Here is a 12,107-nt window from a genome sequence, read left to right as displayed (position 1 = left end):
CGCCGCCGCCGAGCAACTCGGTGCCGGGGACAATCAGCTGAGCCCGATGATTTGAGGCGCTCGCTCCTGACAGCGCGCGCTTCCCATTGGCTCCCCGCCGCACCGCCCCCTCCGCGCCCATCCGCCGCGCCGATTGGCCGGCGCCGCCCGTCGCTCACGCACCCCCCTGTCCCTCCCCCCCCCCCCCCCCGCTGTGAGCGGGGCGCTTCTCTCGCCGCTCGGGTCGCCGCCTCCCGCCTCCTCGCGGGAGGAGGGCGGCGGGGGCGGGGCGAGGCGCGGGATATCGCCGCTGATTGGCTGGCGGCGCGGGCGCGGGTGGCGGCGCTGACGGGGGCGGAGCGAGGCTCTCCTCAGCGCCGCGGCCCGGCGGTTCTGAGGGTCCCCGCAGGGGCAGGGCGGGGGGTCTGGCGTCGTTAGGGGCCCGATGGGTTTTGCGGTTCCCGTAGCGGCAGGGCCATTGCCCCGGCAGCCCTCGGTTCCCCACAGCCGCAGCACGGCTCTGACGTCTGGTTAGGGGCGGAAGGCCTGGCAGCTCAAGAGCCGACCCTCCCCCTGCGTGGGGCTGGGGGCAGCGCTGCTGTAAGGCCTCGGTTAGAAATCCCTGCTGTTGTAAGGGAGGACTGGGGGCCTTGACGTTTGTTTTGCCACAGCAGGGCCAGCAGAGAGATCCCTGTAGGTGTTGTGGTGGGTCTGAACCTCTGCAGCAGATGTGGGTGGGGAAGGGCTGCTGCTGTAGGTGCAGGTTGGGTCTCCTGTGCTGTGGGAGTGTTTGGATGTAGATCAGGGACCCTCTCTATTTTTTTTCTATGCAGAGATCCCTGCGGGTGTAGACACAGCCCGCAGGTGGATAGCTTAGAGATTCTCCTCAGGACCAAGAGATCTCAGTTCAGGGCTCTGAGATCACTGGAAGGTTCAGACCAGCACATCTTTATTTCAAACATCCCATAGGCAAAGTGTAGGACAGGGCTGCCTGCAGGTTCTTGTGGCACGCAGCCAGGCCACAAACCGTGCCGGACTGCGGGAGCCTCCAGGAGTCCTTCACACGTGGTGCTCTGCTTGCAGCTGGGGACGAGGGACGAGCACTTCAGCCTGCTGCTGGAAGCAGCGCCTGCCAGGTATGTGACACCCCTAAGCCATCTTACAGGCAGCTCAGCAATAACAGCTACCTGTGCAGTGCCAGCTGTGGGAGGAAGGTCCTCGGGGACAAGCTGGGCAGAGACACGGGCAAGGCGTGGGCTGTCAGTTGTGCACGAGCAGTGCAGACTTTCTCTCCTTTTGTAGGCAGAGGGGTGAGGCTGCTTTGGCTGCAGGACCAGAAAATAAGGAGTTCCTGGGTGCTGGGGGAAGTGGGACCTGAAAGTGAAAATGAAAGTGAAACTCAGGGAAGTGGCTGAATGCCCCTTTCCAGGGTGCTCTGCAGGAGAGGAGGCCAAGCTCCAGCAGGGAGCCAGCATGAGGGCATCACTGAGAGAAACCCAGTAAGGCAAAGCACACTGGGCAACAGGCAAGGATTATTTTGCTGTAAATGTGTTTTCCCATCCCTCTTGATGACCCTTGAGAAATCAGAAGATTCCTTGTGCCAAAAGATGCAGCTCCTGTAGCTCACAACAGCCTGCCCTATGGGCCCCCTTTATTCAAACCCCATATCTTAAATGCCTGCACCAGGGCCTCTGTCCTGCCCAGGTCCTTGTGCCTGCCTGATGTGAGGTCTGAGAGCTCAGCATGTCTGGTTTGTGGATCACAGAGTAGGGGAGAGGCAGCGGCACAAAGAGATACTGGGGGAAGTGTTACTGTGGGAGAGGAGCTGTTATCATATGACTTAATGTGCCAGATGTGCCTCCAGTCACATGAGCTGCCCTGGCGCTGCTTTGTGCCGCAGACCGATTACATAGCAGTCTGCAAGGTCCTTAAAATGCTGTTTGTAAAAAATGTAACTGTCTGTGCACAAAAAGCCTCTCAGCCCTGGGGCTTGAAAGTGTTTGTGGATAAATACTGGAGTAATACTGTTGCAATTAGGCTCTTGCTTCTCTCTGGATGCAGCACATGGGTCTGCTTTCAGCTCCTAGCATTAGTTACAGGGGGTTGGGATGCTTTTTGATATGCTCATTGTAGAAATAAACATCTTTCTGTGGTTAAAGGGGCAAACCCGTGACAGCACGTGATGAGAGAACGCTGCAGTGATCAGAATTAGCCAGGATGGGAACATCACCTGCCTTCTCCTGGTCACAGGCCCCAACACGTGCCTCCTTCACAGGCCAATGTGCAGAAGGGGCAGGTGGAATTGGCCAGCAGATAGTTCACTTCCATGGCACGGGTGAGCGTGGCCCCATTCATAGAATAACAGCATCAGGGATTGGAAGGGACCTCAAAAGATCATCTAGTCCCATCCCCTGCCCATGCAGGAACACCTGGATTGGGTCCCACAGGAACGTGTCCAGGCAGGTCGAAGAACTTGTCCTCAGAAACGTTGAGGGAGGCTGACTGATGAGCAATTTATTCCAGCAAAACTATGTAGTGATAATTAACTTTAGAATTGTCATCAGAGGTAAGGGGATCCCAGCCCATGGTTACCACTGCAGGAATCCCAAGCAAAATCAATGTAGCACAAGCAAATTATGCCAGTGTGTCTCTGGTGTATTTACTCTTATTTTAGGTCATCTGCAGTGGCCATTTTACCTGGCTTTGTCTAGAAGGCATGACAATGAACACACAAACCAGGCCTTGCACACTGGCTGCAATGTGCACAGCCACGGCCTGTGGGTTTGAGGGCTTCCCACAAGTGACACAGAGCCCTTCCTTGAATGACAGCAGCCAAAGCAAGGCTGCAACGTGTCCCAGCTGCCTGTGGTTGTTTTTAGCTGTAGCCTGTTCCCTGGATCCTCGTGGGTTCTTGGTGAGATCCTTCTCCTTGGAGTCATTCCTGTAACGAGGGCCAGTTCACACATGCCTGGTATTTTCACACATCCTTGGTAATCCTGCAAGTGGCTGCTGTAGGGAGTTCGGGCTGTTTCTAACCCTATGGTGTTAATCTTCCCTCATTGGAAAAGAAGTGGCTCAGGGAATGGCCTAAAAGCTGAATAATCCAGCAGACACTGAGTATGGAAGGCTGGATAGCAGTGGTGACACTGAACACCCAGGTGGAGCTGTGATGGTGTGCTGGAGCACTCCTGTTCCCAGTCAGCACATGGCTCACTGCATAGCAGTCTCTCCAGTGGCTTTGCACATTGCCTCTCTGAGCCTGTGTGAAGTTCAGTGCAGGAAGAATGCAACTGGGGAAGCTCCCAGAGACCTCTGCCCTGAGACTGCACTACATCTATCTAAACTGTTCTTTGGCCAAGCTGTTCTCGATATCCTCCTCACAGGTGGTTCACTGCTTGCTTTATGAGCAATTCCAGCACTCTACCACGAAGCTTTGGGTGTTTTGAAGACAGCTTTTCATCCCCTGGTGCTGTTGGTCTCTAATTGAGTCTGCTTTATGGTTGGGCATATTTGGGCTTTATTTCGACTCCAGAGAAGTATTGGAGTCTTCAGACTTGCCAGGAAACCCTTAAGCCAGGTTTTACCAAATGTGGGTGGGAAGGCCGAGCTGGCCAGGCACTGCACCTCTAGGGCAGGGACAGGCTTGGCTTTAGAGTAGTTTAAGGCAGGATGTGCTCAGGGGCCTTACGTGTGATTTTGGGACAAAATGGGAAATGGCAGGAGGAGGAGGACAGGATATGAGGATATGAGGGATATAATCACTGCCAGATTTCTAGCTGGGCGGGTAGAGGCTGTTGTAATACTGAGGCTGAAGGAGCAGTCAGTAGACTGACAACAAATTCTTCTCCTGTGAGGAGATGTGTTTTCAGTGGTTACCAGCTTGGACACATTTATGGGGCACATAGGGAGGAGAAAATCCCAGATCCAGGTGCTTCCAGTCTCTCCTGAACATGGGTGGTAAATCTTGACTTTTGCTCCCTCCATTGAGTGCTTCTGAAGTTCCTGTTTGCGTCTGGGAGAGTTGCACACCGTGGAACCAGAGGCTGGGAGAGCCAGAGGGCTGGGAGCTGCAGAACTCAGCAAGAGCTCCGAAAAGAGGATAAGGAGATCAGGGCTGGGAAGAAGTTAGAGTTGTGTCTTAAACTGCAAGCATCCTCCTCCAGGTATCAGGCTGCAAAGTATTGGAATCGTTGTGGGCTGCTCCTCTGGCTTTGCCTCCTTGGTAGTAAACTTTCCCATTTGACCTGGGCTCGTTCCTACACGCCAGGATTGAGTTTATTTTTCCATCCTGCTGTAGCCAAGTTTGTCATTCAGTAAACATCCCCCCATCCCCTTGATCTCTGTCCCCTCTGTAAGCCAGATGAACAGATGGGAGGGCAAAGAACCAGAAGCGCCTGGCACATCCCGAAGTAGGAGGGAGAGGACTGGAGACTTTCAGATGAAAAGATTTCATTCCTTCCTCGGCTGTCTTTGTTCCTTCGTGCTGTGAAGGCCTTATCCCAACACCTCATGTGCCTGAGTGAGAGAGAAGGAGGCCTTTGAAGGTGGAGCATGCCTTGCTTTGCTGCCTGCTCTCGGAGCAAGGCAGAGGGACTTTGCCTGCTTTTTTTTGAGCATCTGACTTTGGGTTCATAACAGAGCAGCAGTAACAAGCTTACAGCATCTGACGCAGCACTGGAAGGAATAATAGCCCATGTACACAGGGACATTTGTTAAGGAAAACAGCTGCAGCTCATAATGCAAAGCAAACAGCTTCTTCGAGGCTTGAATTCCAGCTTTGTCTCATTGTTGACCAGGAACCAGCCTTGCTCTTGCATGCTCAGCAGCAACGATGGGTACCCAAAGAGCGGGCTGCAAGAGAGCTTGGTATTAAACTGGGGAATTAGGAGGCAAGAAGTTGTTTTTTCATCCTGTAGTCAGAGCTTGTTGTCCATATCTCTCCATAGCCCTTTAATCCAAGTGGGAGGAATTCCACAGCTGCGGCAAGGCACCTTGGGGAACGCTGCTGGTGAAGCCTGGCGGCAGGCTTGCACACTTGGTCTTGGCTTCTCAGGCATCTCACAACTTTTCTTGGCTTTCCTCCCAGACGTCTCCATGTAGGATCCTGGAGTGGGAGGGAGGCTGCCAGGCCTGTCCTGCAGCCTGGCATGTGTCATAGATTTTGCTCCAGTGTCACTGGTGACAGAAAAAAGTAAGGAGGGATTGAGCAAGGCATGACACGGAGCAGTCTGGACAAACCCCTCTGCCATTTGGTTTGTAAATTACAGTCATGCTCCACCTATCTGAACAGAAAACATTCATATACATGTTCATATACATGTTACGTGTGTGCATATATATATATTTATGTTTTGTATATCTGTTTGTTTTCCAGTTGTGGCTCTTCTATGCCTGTAGCTGATAATAACCATGTCAGCTCAGGAGGACAGATGGATTTCTTCCTTCTCTTTCCTGCTCTTCTGTGCTGTCTCCATTCCAATGCTGGGAAGTGCAAGTCTGCTACAGGAGTTGAGCCCCCACGAGTATTTCAGTGGCTTGCAAGCTAGCAAGGCTTCCTTGGCTTATTTCAGCCATACTGGTATGTATTCAGTAGCATGCATTTACGTGAGCCTGGGTTTTCAGGGAAGACTCATGTTAGAGTGTGTGTGAAAGTGGAATAATGAAGGGTCAATTCCTGAACTTTTTAAATGCAAAGCTATTTTGAGGAGCTGGCAAACTTCACTGGCAAATCTATGTTTGCACAGCTCCTGTGTAGTCCTTATAGACAGAGGTGTCTGGGGCTGAGATCTTTCCTGCTTGTGTCCCTAAACACACTCCTTCAAGCCTTTTCGTTAATCTTCCAGATGCCCTGTAAGGAGCTGCTCCCTGAAATGGGCTGTATTTCTTTTCCAGAGCAGAGTAATTACAAGGAGATCTATTACTTTGCCTTTCTTGTTCTGCTCCTCCATGCCCCCCATGTGTGGTTTTCCAGACATGTGGGCAGAGACACCAACACAGCTCCCACAGCTGTACTGAGGGCAGGCTGGGTGTGTCAGAAAGGAAAGTGGGCAGCCTGCAGGCGTTTGTGCTATTGCCCACAGTCAGTTTTGTTTCTTAAACACCTTATTCTAAGAGCAAGGCCACATTATGAGTGCTGTATCACTGCATGGCAGCAGGATACTCTTGAGGACCCTGTGAGGACTTGCTGCCCAGCAGAACAATGCCCATGTAACAAAACCACTTCCAGTCCTGTCTCCCCATGCCAGCTCCCAGCCAAATCCCTTCACACAGCTCCACCTTCAGCATGCTGCAGCTCCCTATTTGTTCCTGCTCAGGCCTGCACGAATGTCCTGATGATGTTTGCTAGGGGACCTCAGCATGCTGTTACCATGCCAGAGCACAGACAGTGCCCTGCAGGCAGTAACAGGGGACATGAGCAGTTACTAGTGGCACCTGCAAAAGCCTGCATGCAGCATCCTTGAGCGTCCTCACTGCTGCTCAGTGCAGCTGTAGTGCTTTGCAGTGTGTCCTGCAGCACAGAGCAAAGGATGTCATGCTGCTTAGGGATCTCTGGCATCTTGGAAGTCATAGTGGCTTGGAGAACTCCAGTCCATCTGAATTTAAAGATCATTCATAAGGGATATCTACATTGATGCCCATCCTTCCCGTTGTCACAGGCAGACTGTGATCCTGGTCTGACCAGGGAGTGAAATACTCCCAGAAAGGCTAGCATTGCCAGAGAGAAAAGGGTTGTTCTGCTCTTCTGCTTCCTTGTCTGTAACGGGAAGGGACTAAAACCAGCTTTTTTTGGTGTTTCAGTTTCTCCTGGTGCCCAGCCCTTCTTGGAACAGATTGAAAACTCGGTTGAGGCTCTGCACGACTATGGCATTTCAGTGGTGAAGGTGAACAAGAACAAGGAGTGGGACAGAGTATTTCTGCAGGGCTGACTGTGGGGTTGACAGAAATTGTCTGCACCTACCTTGGGTGATGGAAAGTAGAGGGACCCCACAAGAAAGTGGGTTCTGGCTGCAGCAAAGCATCCAGTGTTTTCCCTTACACTGCACAGCTATGAATCAAAAGCATCACATCTTCTTGTTGTGGGTTGTGTCACACCTTCTGCCTGTGGGACAGGGGCAGATTCCTTTATCTGAGGAAGACTTTATGTTGTCCACACTCCATGATTAGCATCCATGGATGTGAGGAATATTTAACTCCTCAGATTTTTCTTGAAAATTGGCCTTTGCTGTGGGAAGGCTCATGTATCGAGTGTGGCTGGCTCGTCTCATCTGATTTCCCAAGTATGTCATGTGTGGTGTTGCATGGTTATTGCTGTGTCCCTTAAACATGGTACAGGGAAGAGTATGATCCCCACTGTGTTACACAAGAGAGCCTGCTGATACACCCAGAGTATGAGACCTGCACAACTCAGTCTTGCTTGTGCACTAGGAGAGAAGAAGGTTGAGCTATGAAGAGTGTTGGATGGCATCAGATCACTTCCTTTCCATACAGTGCAGTAAATGCTGAACAGATATTTTTTTTTTTAGTGAAACCTTATGCAGATTTAGGAGAGCAGACTATAAATGTGGGCAAGTACAGTTAGATTTTGTAAGAAGTATTTTTATATGTGTGTGTGTGTGTGTGTATTTCATTGCCTCCAGGTACAAACTGAGTTCAGTAAGCAAGTAGTGGTCAGTCCCTTTGAATGTACTTGGCAGATCACAAGATCTCTTAATGCTGTCTGACCCAAATTAAGGGCTGAGGAACTGAAATACAAATTCCAGTCCGCACCACTGGACTCTGTTCATCCTACTGTGTGATTGTATTTTCTATCCTGGGCAGGTTTGAAAAGGCTAGTACTTACATTCTGGAATGGGAGAAAGCTGTGGTGCTGTGTGTTTGTCATCATTTGTGGAGGTGAGTGACTGATGACATGCTTTTAACGTCTAGGTCAAGTGTTCCAAAGAGGATGTCTCAAGATACTGTGGAAAAGAGAATGCGTTAAGGAAAGCCTACCTGTTCAGGTAAGGGGGAGCTGTCTGACCTCCACACTGCTTTTAAGTACAAAGGTTTGGATGAAATGCTATGAGGGAGTAGAGATGTCTGCATAGGAAGAGAGGAGCCATGAGGATAGCAGTGGCATAGAGAGTTCAGGAAAACATTTGTAGTATCATAGAGTCCCAGAATGGTTGGGTTGGAAGGAACTTCAAAACTCACCCAGCTCCAACCCCTGCTATGGGCTGATTGCCACCCACCAGACCAGGCTGCCCAGGGCCCCATCCAGCTTGGCTTTGAATGCCTCCAGGGATTGGGCAGCTGTGCCAGGGCTTTACTGCCCTCTGAGGAAAAAGTTGCCTCCTAACATTCAATTTAAATCTCCTCTTAAAAGGGAGGTTTAAAACCATTCCCCCTTGTCCTATTGCTAACTGCCTGTGTAAAAAGTCAGTCTCCCTTTTGTTTATAAGCTCTCCTTAAGTACTGGAAGGCTGCAATGAGGTCTCCCCAGAGCCTTCTCTTCCCCAGGCTGAACAAGCCCAGCTCCTTCAGCCTTTGTTCATAGAAGAGGTGTCCTAGCCCTCTGAGTACCTTTGTGGCTCTCCTCTGGACCTTCTCCAACAGCTCCATGTCTTTGCTATGCTGGGGGCTGCAGGCCTGGATGTAGTACTGCAGATGGGGCCTCACAAGGGCAGAGCAGAGGGGCACAATCCCCTCCCTGCCCTGCTGCCACCTCTCTTTTATGCAGCCCACGATGCAGTTGGCCTTCCAGCTTCTCATCCACCAGGACCCCCACGTCCTTCTCCACAGAGCTGCTGTCAATGAGTTCTTTTCCCAGTCTGCAAACATATCTGGAATTGAAAGTTTTCCTAGAAGGTCCAAAACACGGAAATTGGATGCTTTGTCCTCATCATGAAGCCCCCTTTCCTGCCCTGTGTTCTTTTTTAGCAGCACGTTCCTGTTCTGTTACAAGAAACAACCAGACAAATCTTCTGTCAAGTGTTCTATCCTGGGCTCTCCCACCACTGAGTCCCTCAGGGCTGCATTCAGTGTGCTAAATTTCAGATCCAGTCCAAGAAATAAACATTCTTTGGTGCTCTTCCTATTGGTGTGATTAGTTCATCTACCTTAGGTGGGAATGTTTAGCTCTTGATCCCTCCATGGATTGTGAGCTGGAAGCTTTCCATATATCAGGTAGGGGGCTTCTGCAAACCTGATGTGCTCAGTTCTCATTGATGGTTGTATGTGACAGAGGAGGAGCAGCTCCTAGGAAGTGCCCACATTCAGTCCTGACATTTTTTCCCCAGCAGATACCAGGAGTTGTTCTACGCAGCAGAAATGAGTTTAGTATGTATAGCTAATCCTGCATGGCTTCTTTGGTGACACTCTTTCTTCCCTCCCCAGAGGTAACGTTCTGATCAGAGAATTCCCTACTGACGCCTTGTTTGATGTGAACTCCATTGTTGCTAATGTTCTTTTGTGAGTATGGACAAGATTGATCTCTGTGAAATCATTTATTGCTTATTTTTACTTGTTGATAGAAAATTCTGCATAAATAGAAACTTTACAGTTTCCTGAGGCTGCTTTCAGCCATGCAGAAGGCTTGGCTTCTCACTTCGGTCTGGTTTGGCCCTGTTAAATCTGTGTCCTCCAGATGATGGCTCACCAGTACACATCTGGCCAGCTGTGTTTGGCTGTTAGTCTTGCATCTGCAAGTAAGAAGCTGGAGCTTTTCCTCTGTATTTTTTTCCAGTCATGCTTATGTAGCTGCATATTTTCTCCTAAAAGAAAACAGTTGGTAACGAGTTTTTGGCTTCTCAGTGCCCTGCTGTTTAATGAAGTTAAATATGTTGAAACACCAACGGATCTTCAGAACATAGAAAATGCACTGAAAGGGAAATCAAACATGGTCTTTGCATATGTACCAGCTACTGGAACAGCAGGTATGAACTCTTAGCTTTTCACCTTTGCTCTCCTGGAGCCCTTTTTTTTCTAAGATGGAAGAGAGTTTTCGAAAGAATCTTGCAAATGGAGAATTGAAAGGTGTAAAGAGGAGCTCTGGAGTGAGCTGCAGCAGTGAATTAGTCGTGCTTTTCTCTTTGCAGAGCACAGAGCTGTGATGGAGGTGGCTTTTGTCTATGGAACTGTCCACCAGTTTGTTCTAACAACTGAGGCAACGCTGCTGAAAGACACTGGGTATGTCCAAATACTGCTTGCTCTTGGTTTCTCAGATTGTCACATCAAATCTTGGGTTGGCATCTTTGCTGGCTCGTGTGGGAGAAAACTCACTTTCATTAGAAGTGAACCTCTCAGCCTGAGTTTAAAGTGTCTAAATATTGCCAGGCCTGTTACACATTAGGCTCACTGCTGGCCTCTTGCTGAGCTAAAGAATGAGACATCATTTCCAGTGAAAGAGCAACTTGGGTTACTCAAGGGTATTTAGAAATCTTCTTTCCATCCAGCTGGCAATATTGACTGTTCTCAGCACCCTTGAATGTCAGTGAGATCAAAGCCCACATATGCATTTTGCACCTCAAGGTGAAAGAGTCTGCCACGGATGACGGTAGGATAACAACTAAGGATGCACAGTCAGATCTCTTTTGCTTTTCCAACGCCAGTTGCTGCTTGTGTACCTGGATTTGGACTAGCCAAGTCATCTGTGACTGCTCATGAATGGGATTTTACAGGAGAGGAGCCCACCATCTCCCTTCCTCGGGTAACTGGTCAAATCTCAGCCGTGGACTCCCTGGAAATTTAATAAAAAACAAATCTGGCACAGGGAGTGAAGTCATACTGGAGTCACTGCAGGACAGGTGTGCCTTTCCTACTGAGACCTTCTTGATCCTCTACCCATGCAGTTTGGATACACCAGAAGGCCTGGGCTGGTAGCTCCCTGATTTTCATAGAGGCTGCTGATGTTATGATCTGATATATATAGCTGATGTTATAATCTCAAGACACACTCAGCCCCAAGTCTGCCTCATTCTTTATTGAACAAGTCTGGCCAGATGAGAAGTGTAGGAACTGCTATGGTGAGCCTGAGCAAAGCCCTCCCAGCTCTCTTACCTCATGCCCTGGCCTCTGATGCTTAGCAAGGGATATGAGGAAACAAGTGTGCTGCATGCAGCATCACACCTTCTGGTAGTCAAAGGCTGCTGGACTTTTAGAGATGGAAGCTGAACGTGTATCATGATGTTAACAACAACTAGACTTTTTTTAAAAAAACAATGTCACCAGTAATCACAGCTTCAGTAGCAGTGAGTTCTGCAGTTTGACTTCATGAGATGGTGCTCCCTGCAGTGCTGTAGTTGAGACTTCCCATCTGATGGCTTCACTGGAGCTGGTCAGCTCACACCATCCCTTCTGCAACAGGAGGAGCTGGATTAGAAGAGCAGTTCCTTTAATCCTGCTGGAGCAGATCTGGAGGAGGATCACCAGCTCATGGGAATGGTGCTCCTCACCACTGAGGCTGAGGGAGCTGGGGTCAGTCAGCGTGGAGAAGAGAAGGCTGTGGGGAGACCTCATTGCAGCCTTTCAGTACTCAAAGGGAGCTTATTAATAGAAGGGAGATAGAGATAGGACAAGTGGGAATGGTTTTAAACTAAAAGAGGGGAGATTTGAGTTAGATGTAAGGAGGAAATTGTTAGAAGGCAGTGAGGCCCTGGCAGTGCTGCTCAGACAAGCCGTGGGTGCCACATCCCTGGAGGCATTCAGGGCCAGGCTCGACGGGGCCCTGTGCACCCTGATCTGGTGGGGGACAATCAGCCCAAGGCAAGGAGTGTCACCAAATGAACGTTAAGGTCCTTTCCAGCCCAAACCATCCTGTGATTCTATGATTCTGCAATTCTAATGCGAGTTGCTGGCATGCTATACTGCAGTCGGGAAGCTGGGAGGGAGAGAGGAAAGTGGGAATATCAGATAGCATGATGTACCTTCAGCAAAACATTTATACAGCAGTTCGATTGTTTTCACATCCCATCCTCGCTGGATCGTGATCAGGGATGGCGTTTTGTGGCAGCCACTAGATGGCACGGTTGTCATTTGGACAGGATGCGGCTTTATCCTTCCAAAAGCAGAGAGAACAGCCGTCAGGCTTTGGTGTCTTAATGCAGCACCTCGCTCTTCCATGGAGAGATCTCACAGCCCTTTACAAACAA

General features: G+C 49.9%; 1 protein-coding gene across 2 annotated transcripts in view; it reads left to right on the top strand.

The window, feature by feature from the left end:
* Positions 1-368: 368 nt before the first annotated feature.
* Positions 369-12,107, top strand: part of TXNDC16 (thioredoxin domain containing 16) — a 44,001-nt gene continuing 32,262 nt past the window's right edge. For both annotated transcript variants that reach the window (XM_042868258.1, XM_042868251.1), the window contains exons 1-7: positions 369-1,115; positions 5,354-5,557; positions 6,778-6,860; positions 7,906-7,979; positions 9,355-9,429; positions 9,772-9,893; positions 10,056-10,146. In XM_042868258.1, coding sequence (XP_042724192.1) covers positions 5,389-5,557; positions 6,778-6,860; positions 7,906-7,979; positions 9,355-9,429; positions 9,772-9,893; positions 10,056-10,146 — 614 coding nt within the window. In that variant the 5' untranslated portion in view covers positions 369-1,115; positions 5,354-5,388. The remainder of the gene's footprint in view (positions 1,116-5,353; positions 5,558-6,777; positions 6,861-7,905; positions 7,980-9,354; positions 9,430-9,771; positions 9,894-10,055; positions 10,147-12,107) is intronic.

The sequence above is a fragment of the Lagopus leucura genome, unplaced genomic scaffold (assembly GCF_019238085.1).
Source record: "Lagopus leucura isolate 7727_CA_CO unplaced genomic scaffold, USGS_WTPT01 Super-Scaffold_1, whole genome shotgun sequence".
NCBI classification, from domain to species: domain Eukaryota; kingdom Metazoa; phylum Chordata; class Aves; order Galliformes; family Phasianidae; genus Lagopus; species Lagopus leucura.
This window is presented reverse-complemented; position numbering and strand designations above follow the sequence as displayed.